This window comes from Bos grunniens, chromosome 12 (genome assembly GCF_055505025.1).
Source record: "Bos grunniens cultivar Pamir isolate PY7600 chromosome 12, Bosgru_T2T1.0, whole genome shotgun sequence".
Lineage (NCBI taxonomy): Eukaryota > Metazoa > Chordata > Mammalia > Artiodactyla > Bovidae > Bos > Bos grunniens.
In genome coordinates, this window is record NC_141176.1 from 81,971,149 (window position 1) to 81,996,009 (window position 24,861).

The 24,861-nt window shown below is 45.1% G+C and overlaps 1 protein-coding gene across 4 annotated transcripts in view; it reads right to left on the reverse strand.

Annotated features, from left to right (window-relative positions):
- Positions 1-1,647: 1,647 nt before the first annotated feature.
- SLC15A1 (solute carrier family 15 member 1) overlaps positions 1,648-24,861 on the reverse strand; it is a 47,730-nt gene continuing 24,516 nt past the window's right edge. For 3 of the 4 annotated variants that reach the window (XM_086330412.1, XM_086330410.1, XM_086330411.1), the window contains exons 8-23: positions 23,216-23,299; positions 21,581-21,663; positions 20,779-20,865; positions 20,147-20,236; positions 17,322-17,366; positions 17,149-17,181; positions 16,979-17,067; positions 16,237-16,318; positions 14,682-14,801; positions 13,299-13,442; positions 11,799-11,848; positions 5,938-6,045; positions 5,703-5,811; positions 5,002-5,145; positions 3,642-3,749; positions 1,648-2,420 (exon numbers count right to left, since the gene is read on the reverse strand). In XM_086330412.1, the coding sequence (XP_086186538.1) occupies positions 2,229-2,420; positions 3,642-3,749; positions 5,002-5,145; positions 5,703-5,811; positions 5,938-6,045; positions 11,799-11,848; positions 13,299-13,442; positions 14,682-14,801; positions 16,237-16,318; positions 16,979-17,067; positions 17,149-17,181; positions 17,322-17,366; positions 20,147-20,236; positions 20,779-20,865; positions 21,581-21,663; positions 23,216-23,299 (1,568 nt within the window). In that variant the 3' untranslated portion in view covers positions 1,648-2,228. Of the gene's footprint in view, positions 2,421-3,641; positions 3,750-5,001; positions 5,146-5,702; positions 5,812-5,937; positions 6,046-7,820; positions 8,013-11,798; positions 11,849-13,298; positions 13,443-14,681; positions 14,802-16,236; positions 16,319-16,978; positions 17,068-17,148; positions 17,182-17,321; positions 17,367-20,146; positions 20,237-20,778; positions 20,866-21,580; positions 21,664-23,215; positions 23,300-24,861 lie in introns of those variants that run through there. The other variant, XM_086330413.1, reaches the window with a different exon arrangement.

The window sequence follows — 24,861 nt, forward strand, 5'->3', positions numbered from 1 at the left end:
CAGGGCAACATGAACATGTTCTTGTTCAAAACCTGCCAACCATACCTGTAGCAGGCGTGAGCAAAATCTTAAAGGGTCTAGAGATAAGAAAGGAAGCTGTAAACAAACAAACGGAACCAGCTGGGACCAAGATGGCAGCAGAATCTGATCTCCGACAGACCCTGAGTCTCATTAGACACTGATTTTACTACATTAGCATCATTAGCATATTAGATGATACCAACAGCCATGACTGGACACCGAGGACCAGAAAAGCATAAGCAGAGCGGCACTCCACTTCCTTGAAACAGCCCCCGCCCCACCCCCCGGGGTAGATGGCATATGTTTCCCCATCATCAGCCTCAGTCCACCTCCTTTTGTCTTTACTCTGAAATCAAATCTCTCTCGCCAGAAGGGTAAGAAGTTGATCTGTGAACTCAGTCTCAATTTCTCCATTCTTTGGCTACTGAATTAAGTTTGTGCTCAGTCAATCTCAGCTTCAGTTTTGCTATTTGTCTACTTGAACCCAGCTTGGGTGAGGGCCCAAGCAGGGTCCATGAGACTCAAAGTGAAGAGAAAGTTGCTCCATCATGTCCAAATCTTTGCGACACCATGGACTTCTGCACGGAATTCTCCAGGCCAGAATACTGGAGTGGGAAGCCTTTCCCTTCTCCAGGGGATCTTCCCGACCCAGGGATGGAACCCAGGTCTCCCGCATTGCAGGCGGATTCTTTACCAGCTGAGCCACAAGGGAAGCCCAATGCGACTTAAATCAGTAACAAAACTGAGGGGCAGGACAGTTGTTGGAAGAGGTGGCCTGGATCCCAAAGACGAAGAGGACTTTGCCAGGAGGGGCGCACGAGCGAGGGTGGGTCAGGACTAAGTGTCTCAGGATCTGATTTTTTTTTGCCTTTGATGGGAAAGAGAACCCACTGCATTCCAGGAGACAGAAGCTGGTGGATCACGGTGAACGGAGAGAAAGGTGACATACCCATGGAAGAAAGAGCCTCCTCAGTTGAGAATGGGGACTTGCTCCGAAGGACTGAAGAGATCCCTCAGCAAGCTTTGCTCATTGCGTTCCTGTTTCTCACTGTGGACTCTGTCTCTGCGTCGTTCCCTCTCCACTGTGTGATGATCAGCTTGTGCAGAGGTGTCTCAGAGATCCAAGCTCCAAACCCAGGAACCAGTGCCCACATTCACAGCTGGGCATGCGTCTGAAATAAACTGTTGCTTGTTTTTTATGGGAGCGTCAAGGCAGACTCGGTCTGGCTCTGACACCTGGGAATGGCTGTATGATAAATACTTATAGGATGGACTGGGCAGGGAGTATTTACAGTATTTTGGAACGATTTTTATTCAAGCAGAAAAATGCTCACGAGAATTGAGATAAACCCTTTGAGATGGTACAGAGATATGAACATAGGAAGATTCTAATAATAAAAGAGAAGTGTAGGTTAGAGATACCCCTGAGAAAAGCAGGGCCAAAAGAAGTAAACCTTGACATCTCCTGTTTCTGGAATTTCCTGTCTGTGGGCCTTGCTTTGTTCCTGCTTTTGTCACCTTTGATGAAATTCTGATGTGCGGGCATCTAATGAGCGGGCACGGCTTGTATAGTCAGGAAGCACAGTAAGGACTTTTTACCCTGCCCCCCAACACACAGACACTTACTCTTGAGAATGAGAGTTTATTTCATACTGTTGAAACTCCAAAAATCATGACTTGCCTTTACCTGAGTGGTTTTTCGAGTTATACGTAATTTACAAAGAGGTAGGGAATGGAAAAACAGAACTAAAAACAGAAGGTAGAGTTATCAGTTAATACCAGCCGGCCCTTATTATGAATACATACCATTCAAAAGCCTAACCATTCACTTTTTGCCTCATTTAACATTGTTTCCACAGTGTGCGAATACAAACAGTACGGAAATTTGCCACCGTTTCAGAAATTCAAGTTAGTCCAAAATAACTTTATTTGTGTGTTAGGAAAAGGAGTTAAGGCAGAGTATGGACTCTGTTATAAAAGTGTGTGTGCGTGCACGCTTTAAATAAGACTTCTCTAAAAACAAACAAAAGGACTTCTTTTGGAGTTTCAGGTTCACTGCCGGCTGCTGAGAAAGCAGCTGACTTGGTTTGGTCCACAGTTCTGAAGTCTTCCCCATCAGAGGCCACCCAACAGAGTGTCCTGCCCCCAGGGGACAGACCCCTGGGCACATCCTGGGCCCAGCCCCGGCTCCGCGGGCTTCCTGACATTCACATCTGTGTCTGGGAGACGGAGTCCAGCTTGGCGTATGGGTTACTCTTTTCCAGGTAATCTTCCTTGTCATCCTTATCAAACTGAGCTTCAACCTCTGCTGGGTTGATGTACGTATAGAATCGAGCCATGATGGCAAATATTACGCAGACGACCAGAAGCAACGCCGCAAACAGAACGTACTCGGCCCACTTCGAAGAGTTTGAGTTGGAGCAGGAAAAACACAAAAACAGTAGAGGTTACGGGAATGCATGTATACACTGCGGGTAGTTTTTCTTTCGACATCTAGATCAAAGGTGTTGGAAATGCAGTTGTTGGGAAAAATCAGTAGGCTATGGCCGCAGACACAGAATGGCCAGCTTTTCCTGAATGTAATTCTTCTAACAGCTCTGGAGTACAGACACCCATAAGAAAATGAGAAAAAAATCTCTAAAAACCCAAGTCTTAAGGCAAAAAGCTGGACCAAGAGAACACCAGGCAGTACTCTTGAGGGAAAAAGAATGTGCTGAAACGTTCTAAATTACCCTTTGGCAATACCGTGAGGTCATGAGCAGGCAGGATAGACCCTGATGGGTCCTGGTGGGGTTGGTAATGAATCTGATGAGCTAAGGGACAGCTCTCTTATGAGGCAGAGATGCTGAGTGCTGAGGGATAGAGTTCTAGAACCAGAAAAGCCCTCATTTTAAATGGGAAAAATTACAACAACCTTTAGAATGGTTTTAACTTTTGGTGGTATGAAACTTTCTGGATAACATGCCTCGTTTGGGGCCATTACTCTGCAATCAATGCAGCTAGGAAAAGACGTTTCCTTTGATAGTAATGATATTAGGGTGTCAGTATGTTAACCTCAGGCTTCCCTGGTGGTGGCTCAGACAGTAAAGAATCTGCCTGCAATGTGGGAGACCCTGGGTTTGACCCCTGGGTCGGGAAGATACCCTGGAGGAGGGCATGGCAACCCAATCCAGTATTCTTGCTTGGAGAATCTTCATGGACAGAGTGGCTGGTGGGCTATAGTCTGTGGGGTTGCAAAGAGTCAGACACGACTGAGCACAGAGAGCACAGCCCAGCCTGTTAACCACACGTGGCTACATCTGGTTATATTCCGGCCGTGTAACACCAAGGAGAAACAAGCAGAATGAGCACACATTTGGCTGTGAGGGTGTTTGGGAACTGCTCTGTCTGGCTGGCTCTGAGGGTGTTATTTGGCCATTAGTGGAGATGACCACGTGTATATACAGACGGGAAATGGCAATCCACTCCAGTATTCTTGGCTGGAAAATCCCATGGACAGAGGAGCCTGGCGGGTCCATGGGGTCACAAGAGTCGGACACAACTTAGTGACTAAACCACCACCAGGGAGGGTCATCAACAGACAAGACAGAGGTACACGTGATCTCTGTTTGCATCCGTACCTGTTCACTGAACTGGCCTGCTCCTGCCACAATAAGCACGATGATGTTGCCGACGGCCACGGTCAACAGCCATCCTGCTTGAAGTACCGACTTCATGTTGGAAGGAGCCTGAAGGGAATGAGAAAGAGTGAGTCCCAAGTTAGACGCCAAGCTCAGAGCAGGAGATCACGCCTAACTCAACAACTCCCTTAATGAGGCCGCCGACTCCCCAGAAGGCACATTAAGAGTTGGGTTGGTTTAAATGCGAAAAGGACTATCACTTGGATGACAAGACATCCCAAATGCTCATGTTGGATGAGCACACAAGAGTCGTTTGTTCTTCACTCTCTGCATGCTTGCAGAGTTATCATCCTAATGAAACGGACGAATCTACAGATGAACTGATTCTATCTCCATAGAAGAATTTTCAGACAAAGCCACCCAGCCTGACATCTCCTTCACCCTGAGTGGAGGCTGCTCTGTGTTGTCCGCTTGCTCTTTGGAGGGTTTTCCTGCCAAGTCACCAAAACTACTCACCAAGCAAACTCTCATCACCTGTGTTGTAGTCATCTCCTTAACTAGACTGTGAGGTCATTGCAGAAAAGGATCATCCAGCTCACATTTACAGTCTTTACTGCAAAATGTGAAGATACTAGGCACGTGGGGGTTATGACGGCTCTAGCTGTATTGTGATAAACCAGTTCAGAACCTAAGCTCTAAATTCAGGTATCAGCAAAATGTGCCTCATTAGGCTAACGTTCACAAAAGCAAAACTATTTTTTAACTTTTAAGAGTGAGACCTTAATCGGTGGGTTTACTGGGAGTTACGAAGAGACCTCAAGGGAATCTTAATGACAATGAGGACCTGTATGTGAACGCTGTTACGGATGGGGTTGTTTGAGAACATGGAACCACTGACCATCTTGACCCTGGTAATGGTCATTAATAGAGTTTTTCCTACTTAGGACCCCAAATTCTAACATATAACTGGGAATTCAGACACCTATAGGTGGACAGTCGTAATGCTAAACAGTAATATTCCTTTTTTTGGGCAGCGGGGGGGGGGGGGGCCTTACCATAAGGCTTGTGGGGTCTCAGTTTCCTAACCAGGGATTGAACCTGTGCCCTTGGCTGAGAAAGTATGGAGTCCTAACCACTGGATCACCAGCGAATTGCCTAAACAGTAATATTCTTATTCAGTAAATAAGACTGGGTAGTCTCTAAAACCATGTTCAGTAGAATCTACCATAATCTACCCACATTTCCAGAGTTTTCTTTTACACTGTAAGTGCATGGCTGCTCCAGCTCACTGTTAAGCCCCAGCAGCATTTTCAGAAGGCAGGGCTGCAGGCGACGGGTGTAAAGATAGTAGCTGAGAGACCTGAGAGTAGGAGAACTCCAGCCCGGTGACGGAGAAGACCACCTCGCCGCAGGTGAGGAGGAAGTACTGCGGGATCTGCAGAGCCATGCTGACTGTGTTGGGGGAGATGTCTTCGAAAGCCTTTGCTTCGGGGCAACCGTCACTCTGGACCAGGGAGGCAGAGACAAAAAGACATGAAAATTGAGACTGCTTTCAGAATACAAATCACGCAGCCCGGCCAACTGAACCTGGACCTTCGGGGTCACCTCATTCAATCCATCCAGACAGTACATCTTGTAAATGTAAACGTGCAACCCTGCATTTTATCCTCGGACTTGGATGGCCTCGGCGGGACTGGAAAGTCTGTTCACTAGCTTTTTCCTCTTCAACGAGAGAGTAGGCTGGAAGTCAGGTTTGTTGAAAACATTCCCAGCTCTTTGAACTAACAGTTTCCAAAGTCTATGTTAAATGTCTACGAGGAAGCATCAGATACTGGTCAACGTGAATTTTTAGAGTAAGTCAGACTGTGTAATTTTATTCTAACAGCAAACTTAAGGCAATGATAAACTAAAGAATTAGCGGTGAACTGAATTAATCCTAAAACTTGTTTAAAATACAGACCCTTATATTACTCCATTAAATCATTCCTATGTTCTGTTTGCAAGGACTCTCATCAATAACGTTTGAGTGGCATGTCTGACTCAGTGCAATGAGTCACTAACCTTTCTGGTGATTACATAGGTAAACGCGCTACCAAATCCAAGGTAGGATGTTTTGAACTCTTTTCCACACTGTTGTGAAATCTCTGGTGAGTTTATTGTGAAGCTCTTTCTAAAAAAAAAAAAAAAAGGTTGATACAGGTTAACATTCTTGGTACTGAAATCTTCAATATACGAATTCAAGAAAAAGGCTTGAAACCCTTAACTGTAGAGCAAAGTGGCCATTGTAGGCACTTACACTCCAGAAGAGAAAAAAAGATATTCACTGGCATCGTGACTGGAGACATTGTTGTAAACTTCCCCATCCATTGTGACGTTGAAGCTCTCGCCAAAAGCATTTACGAATCTGAAACAGAAAACCATCAGTCTTGTGAGCGGACTATTTGCTCTAGGTCACAGTATGTTGCACCTGAAGCTGGGCTCTGTTTCCTTTCAGAAGGAATTTAAGATGTTTGCAGAAGTCTTCTAGAGCATACAGACAGAAAGTAACCGCGTCTAGCTCTGTCTTTGCTTGCCTGCTGGTTAGAACACACCTAAAAGAATTTATTTCACACAGTGAAACGCTGGGAACTCTTCTAACTACTTTGTAACTGGGAACTATTTCAGTGATATTTGGGGATATTAAGTATGGGGTCACTAACAATCGGACACGACTGAGTGACTTCACTTTCACTTTTCACTTTCATGCATTGGAGAAGGAAATGGCAACCCACTCCAGTGTTCTTGCCTGGAGAATCCCAGGGACGGGAGAGCCTCGTGGGCTGCCATCTATGGGGTCGCACAGAGTCAGATACCACTGAAACGACTTAGCAGCAGCAGCAGCAGCAGCAAGTATGGGTTGAAATAGGTGCTGATCTCTTTCCTTTCCAGAAGGCAGCCGTGTCTTTGGGCTTCTTACTCCAGAAACTTGAGAGCCAAAGCAGTGAACGACCAAAAGCAGAAGTTGCTGAGTACCTAAAAGTCAGTCTCCAACTGGGGCTTCTTTTGGGGGTTAGAGAAGCCCAATTATTTCCTTTACCTTTTTAAAGAGCACCCTCAGGCAAGGAGGGGCTCCAAGGAGTGGAGAGGATGACTTGGGCCAGCCCAGGAAGCAGAGTTTTAAGGAATTCCCTTTAGACGGCAGAGACCTATGCCTGCAGATCACAGAATAACAGTGACCAGCATCCCGTAGGAATACGGCTGGGAATGGAATACCCAGGAGCACTGGGCGCTGGGTCCCAAGGTTTCTAGTCTCTGCAGTGTCCCCTGTGCCCAAGCTTCCATGGGACCCGCTGGGTTATTTCCTCCAAAGGACCATATAGGCGGTGACCAGGGGGACAAATGGTTAGAGACCCCTTCCTCAAACGTTCCAGGCTAGAGAAGACTCTGACATTCTTATACTGCCCCAGGGAGGAGAAGTGGGCTGCCCCAAATAAGACCGGTGGGTCTTTTCTGACAGAGAGACGAGTGAAGGTATACAGATCATCCAATTTAGAGAATGAGACGTGATAATGGTATATACTTAAGTACCATAAAGAACAATGTAACTTTCACATCCATAAAATATAGGGTGATGGAATAAAATTTATGTTTCAAGGCAGGACAAGAAAATGAAGCATAACATACTCCTTACCCATACTGAGCCCTCCCTAATGGCATGTGTCTTCATTATACATTAACCAGACCTCCTCAAAGGTGAGAATGCTGGCTCCACCGCAGAGATCGATGCTTTTTTGTTTTGTTTCCTCTGATGCCAGCAATGTGAGTCCTTGGACGATAACATTGCTTCCTTATTCAGTAGGGGGTCGTGGTCATGGTTACCTGCTGCTCGCATTGTACATTCAGATCTGTGTTTTTGGTGAGCCTGATGCACAAACGTCAGTGTGTCATTTTGACGTATAACCTTGTGTCTGAAAAATGTATATTTTGAAGTACCTTTGTATAAATGAAGTACCTTTGACTTCTAACAAGTGAAGCAGGTCTCAGAGTTTTCTGGAAGAGTGCTTCCTGGGTTATACTTCTCAGATCGGCTCAAATAAAATTCTCTATATTTTCTTTAGGTGGACTATTAATTTTTTTTGTCAACGGTGGCCAAGTTTCATCTATGTTTGCAGCAGTAAGTAATATCGGTCAAATTGCAGGGACTGAGGGAACATTTTTATGAATGAAATTCAAGTCCAAACGTCCTTAGGCATTGGCCTTGGTGTCATTTGACAGGTGATTTGAGTAGAAAACTGAACCTGGTGGAGGTCGACAGGAGCCTAACAGAATGAATTCTGCTCCAAACTGTAAACGACACTTCTATAGAAGACCAAGATGAACCATTTGAAACACCTACAGTGGAAATAGCATGAAATTAGGAGTAGACCCTTGGGCCTGGGGCCTGGCTTTGTACAAGACATAGACTTAAAACATTACCCTAACACTTGAGTACTATTGCCTGCCTGACATATGTCTTAGGGTTGGTATGAGATACCAGTAAGAATGGAAATAATCTGAGAAAAAAAAAAGCAACATCACAAATATCAGATGTGTTCTCATATACACACAGAAAATAGTAAAGCATAAGCAGCAAACACATTCTGAGCTCTTTGAAGGGTGAGGAAAGCAGAGGTTTAAGACCTACTGAGCTCTAAGAGTTTTGACTAGGGCAAATCCTAGGGTCCCGTTAAGGAAGCCTTGGCGTTGGCCTCTTAGAGCACCAGGATCTAAGCTGCAAAGTTTTCTCAGTGGGAGCCAGCTGAGGAAAGGACACAAATGGGACCGGTTCCTTAAAGAGTAACTGGGGGACAGAGAGATTTGTTCCTCTTCCATTAAAAATAAATAGGCTTTATGAGACAGAATTCACATGCAGCAAAACTCACCCCTGTACATAAAGCCTGCAATTCAGTGACTTCACTGCAGCCACAGGGTCGTGCAAGCAGCACAACAGCCCCGGTTCTCGTCAGTCCAGAAGGACACGTGGCCGCGCGGGCAGCGCCCCTCCCACCCCCAGGCCCTGGCAACCACCTCGCCCCCTGGCTTTCTCTCTCTGTGGATATGCTGCTGTTTCACGTACACGGAATCACACGGCCGGAGGTCTGGGTGCCCGGCCTCTCCAGCTCGGTATCATGCCTTTAAGGTGCGTTCACACTGCAGCAGACAGCAGTGCTCCATCCCTTTTCGTGACTGAATAATATTCCACTGTATGGCCACACCACAGTTTGTTCCTCAGCTGATGGGCATTTTAATTGTTTCTACATTTTCGTCTGTGCTTTGACCATTTATCTACAAGTTTTTGAGTGGACATATATTTCTGTTTCTTTGGGGTGCATACCTAGGTGAAACAAAAATGAGTGGTAGTTGCCAAGTAGGGGGAGAATGGGGAAGGGAGATGTTGGTCGAAGGGCATGAGCGTTCAGTTTTTTGAGAATATGTTTATTTATTTGACTGCACCAGGTCTTGGTTGCAGCACGCGGGATGCTTTTACTTGCGGCATGCAAACTCTGAGTTGTGGCCTGTGGGATCTAGTTCCCTGACCAGGAGTTGAACCCAGGCCCCCTGCATTGTGAGCAGGGAGGCCTAAACACTGGATCACCAGAGAAGTCTCAAGTTTCAGTTTTAAGATGAATAAATTCTAAGGATCCAAAGTACAGCACAATAACTATAATTAATTAATACAATATACTTAAAATTTGCTAAGAGACTAAATCTTTTAGCATTCTCATAATTTAAAAATGATGAAAGAGATGGGGAAACAGTGGAAACAGTGTCAGACTTTATTTTTGGGGGCTCCAAAATCACTGCAGATGGTGACTGCAGCCATGAAATTAAAAGACACTTGCTCCTTGAAAGGAAAGTTATGACCAATCTAGATAGCATATTGAAAAGCAGAGACATTACTTTGCCAACAAAGGTCCGTCTAGTCAAGGCTATGGTTTTTCCTGTGGTCATGTATGGATGTGAGAGTTGGACTGTGAAGAAAGCTGAGCGCCGAAGAATGGATGCCTTTGAACTGTGGTGTTGGAGAAGACTCCTGAGAGTCCCTTGCACTGCAAGGAGGTCCAACCAGTCCATTCTGAAGGAGATCAGCTCTGGGTGTTCTTTGGAAGGAATGATGCTAAAGCTGAAACTCCAGTACTTTGGCCACTTCATGCAAAGAGTTGACTCATTGGAAAAGACTGATGCTGGGAGGGATTGGGGGCAGGAGGAAAAGGGGACAACAGACGATGAGATGGCTGGATGGCATCACCGACTCGATGGACATGGGTTTGAGTGAACTCTGGGAGTTGGTGATGGACAGGGAGGCCTGGCGTGCTACGATTCATGGGGTCTCAAAGAGTCGGACACGACTGATCGACTGAACTGAACTTTGAGGGGATGAATACGTTAATTAACTTGATTGTGGTAAATATTTGACAACGTATACATATATCAAACCGTCACGTTGTATATTTTAAATATTTACGATTTTGTCAATTATATCTCAGTAAAACTGGAAAAATCATAAACCAAAAAAACTAATGCTACAATTGAGATAGGAATTGCATTAAACCTATAGATCAGTTTTGGGGGGATTGATATCTTTGCTGTATTAAGTTTTCTAATCAATGAAACCAACGTATCTCTCCATTTATTTAGCTCTTCATTGATTTTCATCAGCCTTTTGTAGTTTCAGCTCTCAAATCCCACGTGTCTTATAAAATTTATAAATAGTATTTCATCATTTTTTTTAAGTGATAGTAGTCAAGGCTATGGTTTTTCCAGTGGTCATGTATGGATGTGAGAGTTGGACTGTGAAGAAAGCTGAGCGCAGAAGAATTGATGCTTTTGAACTGTGGTGTTGGAGAAGACTCTTGAGAGTCCCTTGGACTGCAAGGAGGTCCAACCAGTCCATCCTAAAGGAGATCAGTCCTGGGTGTTCTTTGGAAGGAATGATGCTAAAGCTGAAACTCCAATACTTTGGCCACCTCATGCGAAGAGTTGACTCATTGGAAAAGACCCTGATGCTGGGAGGGATTGGGGGCAGGAGGAGAAGGGGACAACAGATGATGAGATGGCTGGATGGCATCACTGACTTGATGGACATGAGTTTGAGTGAACTCCGGGAGTTGGTGATGGACAGGGAGGCCTGGTGTGCTGCGATTCATGGGGTCGCAGAGTTGGACATGACTGAGCGACTGAACTGAACTGAAAAGGTATAGCTTCCAATCATTTATTGCTGGTATATACAAATACGTTTGTCTTGTCATTGGCCTTGTATCCTGTAACCCTCCTAAACTCACCTAGTGAGTCTATGAGCTTTTGCTATCAAGTCCATGGGACTTGTGATGTAGACATTCATGCCTTTTGCGTGTAGAGAGAGTTTTATTTCTTCCTTTCCAATCTAGGTGCTTTTACATATTTTTCTTGCCTCATGGCACTAACATCTGCAAGGATCTTGAAAAAGAATGGAGTAGGCAACCTGACCTAGTTCCTGATTTTGCGGGGGGGAGCATTTAGACTTCTGCCATTAAGTGCAATGTTAGCTGGGATTTTTAAAAATTCTGTTTATTTTGCTGTGCTGGGTCTTTGTTGCTGCGCACGGGCTTTCTCTAGTTGCAGTGAGCGGGGGCTACTCTTCTGCGGGGCACGGGCTTCCCACTGTGCTGGCTTCTCTCGTGGAGCGTGGGCTCTAGCGTACCCAGGCTTCAGCAGCTGCAGTACGTGGGCTCAGCACTCGTGGAGCAAGCTTAGTTGCCCCGTGGCGTGAGGAATCTTCCCTGACCAGGGGCTGAACCTGTGCCCCTGCCCTGGCAGGCAGACTGTTAACCCCTGGACCAGCAGGGAAGTGCAGTCCTTTTTCAGAATAAGGAACTTCCCTTCGGCTCCTAGTTTGCTGAGGGTTGTTAAATGGATGGATGCTGAATTTTATCAAGTCTTTTTTCTGCATCAATTGATTTGATGATGTGGATTTTCCTCTTTAGTATATTAAGATGATGGATTTTATTTATGACTTAAAAAATACTGAACCAGCCTCACATTCTTGGGGGAAACCCCAGACTCTCATTTGATATCCTCGTCACAGCTGGATTTTACCATGGGTACACATTACTTCCATAAGAAGCTGATATAACTTAAGTGTTAAAGAAGTACACATACCTGATTCCATTTCTCCCTTTTTCTGGCTTCTGGTTAAGGCCATCTTTTACCTGAGAAAGAAAACATTATCAAATCTAACTCCTTAGAAAAAGTTCCGATGAACAGTTCAGGCTTTAGAGAAGGAGAGTGCTAGAGTCCTTATTCTAGGAGCTAAGGGCACCGTGATTAAATTAGCTAGGCTCCACCACTCAGCCTTGGTTTGTGTGAAGTTAAAAGGAGCCTTTACAATTTTAAAAAACTTTTTTATTTTGTATTGTGAGTGCGTGCTAAGTCACTTCAGTCGTGTCTGACTCTTTGCGACCCTGCGGACTGTAGCCTGCCAGGCTCCTCTGTCCATGGGATTCTCCAGGGAAGAATACTGGAGTGGGTTGCCATTTCCTTCTCCAGGGGATCCTTCTGACCCAGGGATCGAACCCACGTCTCTTATGTCTCCTGCACTGATGGGCGGGCTCTTTACCACTGTGCCACCTGGAAAGCCATTTTGTATTGGGGTATAGCTGCAGTCCATGGGGTCGCTAAGAGTCGGACACGACTGAGCGACTTCACTTTAACTTTTCACTTTCATGCATTGGAGAAGGAAATGGCAACCCACTCCAGTGTTCTTGCCTGGAGAATCCCAGGGACGGGGGAACCTGGTGGGCTGCTGTCTATGGGGTCGCACAGAGTTGGACACGACTGAAATGACTTAGCAGCAGCATAGTCAATTAACGATGTTGTGATAGTTTTGGGTGAACAGCAAAGGGGCTCAGCCAGACATAAACATGTATCCATTCTCCCCCGAACCCCATTCCCGTCCAGGCGGCCACATAATGTCTAGCAGAGTTCCATAAGCCTTTACAATTTTTAGTGCTTGCTTTTTAGTGGTTCCACAGATCACTGTTCTCTTAAGAATTTAGGGCAAGCCTCTCAACAGCCCCCTAATTACACACATTACCAACAAGTCTTCATTCTGTATCACAGTTTTGTAGAAGCTCACCAAAACTCACCTTACAGAATGCCCACAACTCCCTCACTAGGTCAGCTACACCTTCATAGCTTCTTTATATGCTGAATGGAATATCTAGATGTCCATATTTTGTCATGAAATCATTTTAATGCATTTCTATTGCTTTTACTTGATGGACTCACTATTTTTTTCAGAGATGGCTCTAATCTCCCAATTATTCACTGCCAAGTTTTAAAATGAATACTATTAAAGGTGCATTTAAAACTTTATCTCAAAAAGTCTCTGAGAATGCACACAGGTGCTGTGCAACTTGTATTCAAACACACCATACTGTGCCCAGAAGTTCTTTTTAAAATTTGTAAAATTCCTATCAACCCTCCCATCCACCAGTCAAACCTTTATTGGAAGTCAGATGACTATGTCCTTGAAAAAGCAAGAATGGAGGATTATCTAATACAATACCACATGGGGGTAAAACCAAGTCACAGCACTAGACGGCCGTGTCTCCAACAACACACACCGTCAGAGTCGGCTGGGAACGCCCAGCTACTTACCACTTGGTAGTTACTTGGGGCCCAGACGAGAAGGGTATGGCGATGGCCGGACTCAAAGTTATGAGTTACTGGAGTGACTGGTGATCCAGTAGAAGAAATGTTTATACTTAGGTTGTCTACGTTGAAAGTCATAAAGTCTTTTGGCTGTAACGGGGGAAGAGGGTCACAGTTTACACCGGAGCCCTGTTCTCTACTAGGTGACACTGTCATGCATGCGATTTGACATTCCCAGGTCACGTTCATACACATCAAAAATGCCTCGGGGGAGCTGGCATTGGTTCGTCTCAGCTTCTGCACCAGCCCACCCTGTGGACTCTAGTCTGAAGTTGTTTAGCATTACCACAAGAACTATTGCTTTCATTCAGCATTTTACTTTCATTTTATGATAATAAATGCTATGGAAATTATTTCTACCATTGGGCAAAGAGCCTCATCGAGGAAAAGCAACAGCCTGGGTAAAAACCGATGGTGGCCTTTCCTAAGCATCGGGAGTCAAGCACTGTTTCTTCCTGCACAGTTATTAGTTTGGCGAGATCTAAGGGAGTGGTCCTCAATAGGACCTCAACACGTGGCTGAACAGCAATGAGACCAGTTAAATCAAAACTTCAGGAGCTGGGATGCCAGTGCGAGAATTATTAAAGCTCTCCAGAGAAGAGAAGCTCTAATCAAGACCCATGACCATCCATCCACAGCAGGGTGTTCCAGCCTCAGACTGGTGTGTCAGTATCTCTAGTTTCTATGAGAGTGTGTGTGTGTGTGTGTGTGTGTGTGTGTGTGTGCATGTTGAGTCACTCAGTCACATCCAACTCTTTTGCGACCCCATGGACCTCAGTCCACCAGGCCCCTCTGTCCATGGGATTCTCCAGGCAAGAATCCTGGAGAGGGTTGCCATTTCCTTCTCCAGGGGATCTTCCTGACCCAGGGGTTGAACCTGCATCTTTGGCACCTCCTGTTTTCCATTGTGCCACCTGGGAAGCTCCTAGCTTCTACACAGGAGATGCCAGCAAAATCCCAGTTGTGACAACAACAACGTCTCCAGAGATTGCCCAGTGTTCCCTGAGGGGCCAGAACGGCATTGGTGGAGAACCACTGACCCAGAACCTTGCCCTTTAAAGTGTGGCTCCATGTACCAGCAAAAGCACTGTCACCAGAAAGCTTGTAAAAATGCAGCATTTCAGACCCACTGGTCACAAATCTGCATTTTAACAAGCTCCCCGGGTGATTCAGACACTGGTCCAGAGTGAAGCCAGAATTAGATTAAGGATGAAGATGTTTCACTTTGGGGGTTGTCTTGGGATTGCTCCAAGAACCCAGAAGATCGGCTCTCCGAACCCTATTATAGCTCGGGTCAGAAGAGGGAAAAGAAAGCTCACTTCTACTTACTTGAGACATCTGGTTATATGTCTCTGTCGTTCCGGGAAAAGACACGGTCATGTTACTATCTCCTATATTCAGGACTTTGATTTGGACTTCATTTCCTTTGGGGAAGACGGGCAGAGTTTTCTGAACAAAATAAAAGAGACATGGCCTTGAGGTCCTCAGTGCATGTTGACGATGACCTTAACCTTGGCGCTGTGATCCTATCCCCCTGGCTGAGGCAGCCATGTTGGCTGAGGCACACCAGGCATCCACCACGAAGCCCAGGAGGCCTCCATTCCCACGTCTCCTGGCACTCGCAGAAAGTGATGCTCGTACAGAACACAGTAATGGTCAGCAAGAGGCTGCCCCAGCTCCTACCTGGCCACCTCCAAGTCAAACCTGGTCAAAAGATGCCAGGTTACACCGCCCAGTACACGGAGGGTCAGAGAAACCATCCCCTACACGAGGCTGCTCTGGTAGGGCCTGGGATCTTCTCCCTGCAGATGTCAGCCTCCGTGCTCATAACTCTGGAAGCCCAGACCTCAGCCCTGGACACGGTGCTCTGAAGATCCCCTCACAACGCTTTATGGACTCCTGCCTCACACCCTGCTCAGGGGTCCTGCCTTTTCCCTACCATGTCTTCTCTTAAATTCCAGGGTCACTGAGGCAATCCATGTCGATTTTAGCCCCACAGTTTTCCATAAAGTGAGTCATGTCCAAGAGAAGGTGAGCACACCCAAGCTTATGGCAGGATTACTGACAACAGCCACGAGGTGGAATGACCCAACGTCCATCAAGAGGTAAATGGAAAACAACAGGTGTTACATCCACGTGACAGACTATTCTCCTGCCCGAAGGGAGGAAACTCTGACGTGTGCTACAGCATGACGACATCGTGCTCAGTGAAGTCAGTCAGACACAAGAGGACAGGTACTGTATGACTCCACTTCCACGAGACACAGAGAACAGTCAAATTCATGGAGACGGAAAAAGAAAGGTCGTGCCCGGGGGACTGGAGAGACGGGACACAAGGAGCTGTTGTTCAATGGGTCCAGGGTTTCAGTTTTGCAAGACGAAAAGAGTTCTAGAGATTGAGGTCACAACCATATGGATGTTCTTAGCGCTACCAAACTGTACACGCAGAAATGATCAAGATGGTAAATTTTATGTTATATATATTTTACCACAATTAAAAATTTAAACAGAGAGGAGGGAGGGAGGGAGAGATAGAAGGACAGAGATGGAGAAAGAGACAGAGAGAGAGAGAAAGACATGGGGTGAAGGAGTGGGGAAAGAAGGGGAGAGCAGAGAGGGTGTGAGAGACAGAGAGACAGAGGCCTTTTATCTAAGACCTGATCTCAGACGAACAGCCTTAGTCCCATTTTGAGCCCAAATGACATGGACGAGCTGCGGAACTAACCATATCGGGAATGTTAGAATACATGCACACCGCCCACAGCTCCAGGACCTGCTTCACCAGCCAGTCCCTGCCTGGCCCCCCTCACAGTCTCAGTCCTAGAGGAGGACGTGTCCCCACATCCACCAGGAAAGGCCACTGGAGAGTCAGAAGGCAACTCACGTCAATCTCCACCTGCACGATGGCAGCCGCTACAAAAGCCATGGAAGCCAGGAACATGCCAACTGTCATCTTCTTCAAGGAGCTGGGGGGGATGAGCGAGAGGGTGACTCTCAGGAAGCCATGGGCGAGTGATCTGAGGGCAAACCCCCGTAGGGAGCCCTCCTCTCCCAGCCCCAGACAAAACTAATTCCCCACTAAACACGTGGATCCCAAGGGTCTCTCTTTTATTTTTTAAATTAAGCACACATCTTCATTTATTTATTTTTGGCTGTGCCACAGGGCTTGAGGGAACCTAGTTCCCCAACCAGGAATCGAACCTGTGGCCCCTGAAGCGGAAGTGCAGGGTTGTAACCACTGGACCGCCAGAGAAGTCCCTCCAAGGGCCTCTTTGGCTCTTATTCATGACCAAGATGAAGGAGGATAAACGTAATACAATTTCTCACTTGCGTTTGGACGTTTAATTTCTAGAGACTCCTCTGGATCATAGTTGAAATTTCTATCCTCTGCGCTCACCAGGGAGTCTTATTTAGACGCTTCTGCAGATGGCCATTAATAGCACTATTATTTTAAGGGCAAATTTTCAGAAACGTCAGCACATAGACATCTGATTCAAAAATATTTCTTGGAAAACTCCCTCAGACACATGGGATCGTGGGAGAAGAGCCAGACATTGCTACCACCAGGGCTCTGGGAGGCGAGGGAACACAGCCCCAACCCTGACCCTAAGCCGAGGGTCACCTACGTGAAATTTAAACCACACTTTGCGATCAGAGGATATACCACGGCGTCCACGATGGGGACCATGATGACGATCAGGATGGCGTTCACCGTCTGCAGGTGAAGCGGAGAGGGGCTGTTACTGTCTCAGTGGTGGCTCCGAGCTCGGAAAGCAACTGAAGTATTTTCTCCTACCTGCATCTGATCCGGCTGGATTTCAATGATTCCCTAAAAAAGAGGGGGGATATCTCACTGATAAGTTCGCATAGAGGATCACTTGAGGGCTTGAAATGTTACGAGAGGGAAGCAGAAAGAAGGCAAAGGAATAGTGACCCGGGGTTGTTCATGTCTCCGTGCCCCAGACTTACAATTTTCCCACTCATGGTCGTTGCTTGCAGTGTCCACCTGGAGCCCTTAAAAAACAAATAGGCATACTGCATCATTTGGGAACATGGGTTTTAAATGTTTTACAAGTCAGTGTGGAGTCTTTTCCTAACCAGGAATGAGGTCTGAATTGTCACGGGGTTTAAAACTGTTTGTCAACATCAGGCTGGTCTCCGGCTCCGCTGTGACTATAGCTGAGGAAACCGCTTGCGTTTCCACTTTAACAGCAGATAGCACTCCAAGCCCTCACGAGGAGTGCACAAAGTACTGCTTTGAGATAAGCTAGCTCCAACAGTTTGGCCACCTGATGCAAAGAGACGACTCACTGGAAAAGACCCTGAGGATGGGAAAGATTGAAGGCAGGAGAAGAGGGTGGCAGAGGATGAAATGGTTAGATAGCATCACCGACTCAATGGACATGAGTCTGAGCAAACTCTGGGAGACAGTGAACCACAGGGAAGCCTGGCATGCTGCGGACCATGGGGTCACAAAGCGTAGGACATGAACGGTGACTGAACAACAACAACATTCTTCAGGAAGACAAAAATGCACTTCTGAGGTTTGCTGGGAAGCTGACATCACCTGCAAGGTGAGAGCAGCTTCATACCCTGAGGATATTCTCTATTCACTGGGATCACAGTTTCAGGAATATCATAACTGTTAAAGAGTTCTACTGCTGACAGCTGCTGCTGCTGCTGCTAAGTCGCTTCAGTCGTGTCCAACTCTGTGCGACCCCATAGATGGCAGCCCACCAGGCTCCCCCATCCCTGGGATTCTCCAGGCAAGAACACTGGAGTGGGTTGCCATTTCCTTCTCCAATGCGTGAAAGTGAGAAGTGAAAGTGAAGTCGCTCAGTCGTGTCCGACTCTATCGACCCCATGGACTGCAGCCCACCAGGCTCCTCCGTCCATGGGATTTCCACAGCTAGACTGTCCTAAAGTGTATCTCCATCAAGAGGGTGATGGATTTAAACCTTGGCAGCCTATTGACATTCAACCTGTTTTGCATTAACAGATGATGCAGGACTGTACAAGTGGATGTTATATAGCCCATGGAGAACTGGATATGTGAATGTTTCAGTGTAATCTATCACATCCGGTCCCTCCACTGGGAGAACAGCATAGAAAGTCAGGAAGTCTGCCACTGGCTGAGTTCTTAATCAAAGCTGGTCACTGACTACTTCATACACGTTCTCTCTTTGGATCCTCACCACCTTGTCCTGAGTCATTACACTTTCAGAAGGCTCACAGGATGACACCAAGTCACACAGCTGAAAGGTGCTGAGTGCGTTTCTAGTGCAAGCCTGATTCTAATAACTGCTCCCTGCCCAACATGGAAAACAGGTTAAGATGCTGGTCTAAATTCCATACTTTCAGACGAGGAGATTAATGTCTACACTTTTTTTTCCCCCAAGAGATGATATATCCTTTTAATAATCATACCTGTGCAATAAAACCATGCATATGTGCAAATTTTTTTCTTCAACTTCAGTTTCTAAAAGAAAGGCTATCTTATGACTTTGGCTCCTGAGCGTCATGCATTGGGTTTTCTAACCTTATTTTGAAAAATTCCTAGGTACGTGTCTTCCCGCTGTGACAAGTCAATGATGTGTTCCAGCTCCTGCTCTGGGAAGAATGACTTTGGCAGAGTCATTTCGCATTTCTGGATGGTACTTCTAGCCCAAGCATCCCATTTCAGTGTGCAAGATATCAAGTTTCAGTCTAAATATTCTGTGGATCCCATACAAGACATCTTTTACTTGCTGTATCAAACCGGTCAATCCTAAAGGAAATCAACCCTGAATATTCACTGGAAGGGCTGTTGCTGAAACTGAAGCTCCAATACTTTGGCCACCTGTTGCAAAGAGATGACTCACTGAAAAATACCCTGATGCTGGGGAAGACTGAGGGCAAGAGGAGAAGGGGGTGACAGAGGATGAGATGGTTGGATAGCATCACTGACTCAATGGTCATGAATTGGAGCAACTCTGGGAGACAGTGGGATAGGGGAGCCTGGTACGCTGCAGTCCATGGAGTCGCAAAGAACTGGACACGACTTAGCAGCAACTAAACAACAACCATCAGTAGAAAACCTCTTTGTTCTCACTCTGACTGGCAGGAGTCCTGGACACTTGGGTCAAATCTTTCGCAAGACTCCTACGGACAGGTATACACTGCTGTATCTAAAATGGATAACCAGCAAGGACCTACTGTATAGCACAGAGAACTCTGCTCAATGTTATGTGGCAGCCTGGACGGGAGGGGAGAATGGATTCGCGTACATGTATGGCTGAGTCCCTTGGCTGTAGACCTGAAACTGTCACAGCATTGTTAATTGGCTATACCCCAGTACAAAATAAAAAGTTAAAAAAACATTTCCCAAGGCTCCTTTACTCGACCCTTACCTAATTTTCTTCATTATTTTGCCACACAGATGTGGATAGAACCACCTAGAGTTAATTTTTTTAAAAAAAGAAACCCAGGTGATTTCCTGATGCTGGGAAAGGTTGAGAGCAAGAGGAGAAGGGGTGCTGGAGTATGAGATGGTTGGACGGCATCACTGACTCAATGGACATGAATGAGAGCAGACTCCGGGAGATGGTGAAGGACAAGGAAGTCTGGTGTACTGCAGTCCATGGGCTCGCCAAGAGCTGGACACGATCAAACGGCTGAACAACAGCAAGGTGATCTAACAGTTACCATATAAATGAAACATGAAAAAGGAACTGGAAGAGAACATTTTCAGGAACTAAATATGCCCAAAGCATGTTCTGTTAATGAAGATGTACAGAAGCATAGTTTCACATTACCTGCTGATCAAACAAGGCCCAGAACATGGGGAGAGGAATGTACAGGAACATCACCCTTGTAACCATCTTAATTTGAGAGATGAGCCGCTCCTGCAGTTGGAGGAAGAGAGTGTGTCAGTCACAGCCCGCCGCAATCAGCACAGCTCTCCCGCAATGCCATTTTCAGCTTAGACATGGTCTCATCTAGAGACAAGCTGGGAGGTGAGTCATTGTTCCAAGAACTCTATCACAGTTTTCTTTAGAAAACCCCAGATTCCTAATGTATTGAAAATATGAATGCAAACATCTTTAACACTTGAGGTAAGTTACTCGTTTCAAGGTAAACTCACTAAATGTAAATCCCACCACCATCACTTAATTCTTCCATATCTGATCTAAAGGTATGTGATCGTAATGACACATAACTCAAGGCCGATGATTCCACACGAACGTCTACGGAAAGGTGATACTGTTTCTAGATAAATTATATATCACTGTTTCTCAAGTTCTTTCCAGTGTAAATAAGCTCTCTCACGCATCGTCTTCTTTAAAATGCTAATAAACTTGAAGATACAACTGATAATTTTATCCATGTAGCCTTAATAACATGAATTGCAATCACTGGGGCCGTTGCAGCAACAATCATCACTTACATCATATTTCTCGCTAGCCCAGTCCAGCCAGTGCTCCCTCTTAGGAAATTTCTTACTCCGATGCCTAATCCTATTTTTGATGGCAAACTGAAAGGAAGGAAGAACAAGCAAGTTTCAAAACAGAACCAACTCCTTTATCAGTGAAACACATTTCAGTTGAACTCCCTTCAGTGGAAGACTCGGGAGAGAAGACGTGTCATGATGATGCTAAAGGCCTAACATGCATTTATTTTTCACCTCTCACTCACTGGGAGTGTTTGAGCTGCAGTAAAGAAAACCACACTGTTACTACCTCACTGTCTGGATTCTCTACGGAGCAGCATTCAGTAGAATTACAATCTTCTAATGTGAAGCTGTGTTCATTTTTAAAAGTTATTTTCTTGGCCTTAGTTCCTGAAAAGAAGATGGCTGACATTGTCCATGCTTCCACTCTGGATATACATTACAAAACCTGGCCTCTCCATCTTAGTTCCACTGCTCCCTGACAAACATCAGATGCTGCTTGTCATTTTTAAAGAAGCGGAGAGTCCCTCTGATTTGTTTTTCTTTCACCGCTGATCTTATTTTAAAGGATCAAGAGCTATTTTTCCATCCCTCCCGTTTTGAGTTCTATTTGTGTCCTTTTCCATTTGGTAAGTTTTATAAGAAACTTCAATTTATCAAAAGAGTAAAGGCCACCAAGAAAATGTTTAGAGCAAAGTCAAAGGTTCATGGAGATTTAATTTAAAGGAGGCAGAAGGTTCGGGGTGGGGGGGTGGGGTGACGAAATGTGATTGAGAGAGAGGAGTACTGAAATACTCACCCCAATGCACCTGGCGACTTTAGACATGATGTTTCCCTGGGGCTGGACCTTCTTGTACATTCCGCTGCCAATGACAAACACGACTGGGGAGAGCAGAAGACACGTCAACAAGGTGTGTGACAGAACTATCTGTGACTCAGAACACGTGTTTTTATCTGAGTTACAACCTTATTTTGGAAATACTGGGATGACTCAAAGGGTGGGTTTACCTCCCTCTCCCCCAGGTTCCACAGTGCTTTTGACTCTAATAATCACAGGGGCTTCTGAGAAATATTACACTGTGTTTTCATATGCAAACATTGAAGCCTAATACCATCTCCTTCCCAGAACTGCAGCTTGCAGACGCTCAGTACAGCTATTTGAGCGTGAGTCCTATTCCTCTTTAAAGGGATAAGTGCTTTGACAAAGCAGATTAATGCCTTACTCTACAAGGGCAGAGAACACAGCTTTAATTTTCTGGGGTTGCAATGGGAAGAGAAAGTTTTTTCTTTTTTCAGATCTACAGACAAAAAATAGGAATTAATCTGTTGAAACTTTTACTTAATCACATGTGGCAGAATTTACTCTGTGGTCATGGGACAGAAATAGATCTGTCCATCTATGCATCTGCATCTACAGCTTTATGAAGGTTAAAAGTACTTTTTCAGTGAGGTCATTCTTTCATGGACCTTCTTAGAAAATGCATAGTGTTGTGAAAATAACTTGGTGGGGGGTGGGGTGGAAGTCTTTCTGGAAGAGATTCTGAAAAACAATCCCTATGCTAGGATTTCTAATTATCCAACACCACAACTCAGTAATGTTAAAACACTGATGGATTGTTTGATGATCTATTTGTTTTTGTCCATTTAAGAAGGCTTGAAGTTTTGACAGGTGCCAGCTCTCAAGCATATATCCAAGTATGTGCCAGACTGTGGGTGTTCTTTACAGTTAAAGGAAGAGAGGTTTGTTTGTATTCTCACTCAATGCTAATTTTCTTCAATCCAGCCCCCACAAATGTGAGATAATAAATTTTTGTTATTTAAGCCACTCAGTATGTGGTGTTTTGTTATGATAGCCCAAGGAAATGAAGACATCTACCATCTTTCAAACTGGACTATCTTCTGTGGAATATTCTTCCCACTTCCTAAGCAGCCAACGCCAAGAACTTAACGTGCAAATGACTATACACACAGACTCCTTCCAGAGGGAAGACAGTCTTGCAGAAACATTTAGAGATGATACATTTCAGAAAACAGGTTTGTTTAGAAGTATTTAAATGACCTTGCCATGTCTTTAGGCGAGTTGTCGATGATAAGAACAAAAGCTTTCAGCCATAGGTTCACCTAGTCCAGCAGATTCTATCTTAATCTTAAGATACCTTCTTCTTAATCTGCCTAAATAGTTTTAAATCCTTAAATGTCCCACTCAAGAGATCCCTTTTCCTGTAGACTATTTTTTTCATCCTATTCATTCTGAAACAATATGCCAACTCTATTTTCTTTGAATCCTCAGAGTATGTTTAACACGGGATGGCAATTCTTCGGGCTACTCACTATTACAATTTGTTACATGGACTTTTAAAAGTTGGTCACAACAATTTATGTGAGGGCCTGACCTGACCACAGGACTGTATTAATCTAACTGACTTCTACTTACTCAGAGATACAGCCATGAGTGCAGCAGGAACCCCAAAGGCCAGGGGGTAACAAGCTTGCTTACTGTGAATTCCGCATACTTGAACTGGGGGGAAATGACAAGATTAAAATTCATTATGGCAATGGTAGTACTTATTTATTTCAGAAAAATCCTTAACTGGTAATTACACACTGTTTTCATTTAATTTTCTAGACTTACTCATTTGTCTTACTGATGTCATTGCCAGCTAAGCAAAGCAGCTTTGTAGCAGAAATAGCAGGAGATGAAGGGAGGTTCTAACCTTAGCCTCTAAATAGATGTCTAATACCAGCCAAACCAAAATCAGTGGGAACCCCTATGTTCTGTGGACTTACTTAGGAGGAGAGATGAAAATGACCTGGATACATATAACCTGAAGAAAGTGGGACTGAGAAAGTAAAATCAAAGGGCCCTGGAAAATCAGGATTGTATGCCCCTGAATTAATGCCAATTAGAAAACAGGGATTTTCCTGGTGGCCTAGTGGTTAAGACATTGCACTTCTACTGTAGGGGGCACAGGTTCGATCCCTGGTCAGGAAGCCAAGATCCCTCAGGCCATGTGACATGGCCAAATAAAATTAAATTAAAAAAAGAAAACAATTAGATCACCCAGGGCAGGGATCAACAAACTTTTCTGTGAAGAGTCAGTAAATCTTTTAGGCTACAGATCTGTCCTACCTACTGAGCCCCGCCTTTGTAGGGTGAAGCCAGCCACAGATAATACACACTCTGATGGCTTTGTCCAGATTCCTGAATTTGGCCTGTGGGCCATAGTCTCCCAACTCCTGACTGAAGGTCTATTTTAGCTCTGAAATCCTAGGGTTGGTAGGGGAAAAAAAAAATAAAATAAAGACTCTGGAAGGGGCAACAGAAATGCCTCCAGCCTCCAGGAATCATCTGATCCTAAAGGGGTTTGGCTTTGTCTTTGATCAGCCGTCTCACAGTCCTGCAGAGAAAAAAGAGTCGACTGGGCAGAAAACTGTCGTCATGCCAATGTTTCCTGCTCATGACTGTACAAGCAATTCCTGTTCACCCCAATGCAAAATAATGTCCCCACCCAGTAAGGAGCATAAATCTCAGGCAGATCCTTATTTAAACTGATGGCAGCAGTTTTCCAGTTCCCTCACTGACTAATACGTTATATAAAATCTTTGTAAAACATTCATTTTATATTTGTATAAGAGCCAGGACTTTCCTTTGACAATTATCCTATTATACATTCTCCAATTCAAACATGCACAGCACATCCCAGAATACGGTAGAACCTGGAGGCGAAGGAGGTTAGGGGAGGTAAGGAAACGTAACGGAAGAAGAAAAGCTAGTAAACGTTCACACAGAACAAGTTAGACTGAGGTTTAAATATCATCTTCAAAGTACTGCTCCAGGCAGAAGTACATTAACCCCACGGATTATCTTCTCCCATAATTCATTATGATTCGAGGTGTGGACACCATGAACCCGCCAAAATGGACACCTATTTTGGTCTCGTTTGTCCCCAAATATTTCCTTCCACGTGGGAAATTCATAAATTCTTAGTGGAATGCCGGCAAGCACAAAGATCTGAGTGCTGTGGATAGCTGTTATCTCTTTCTCTTTCTTGGGGGCAGTTCTTTTAGAAATATCTAGTA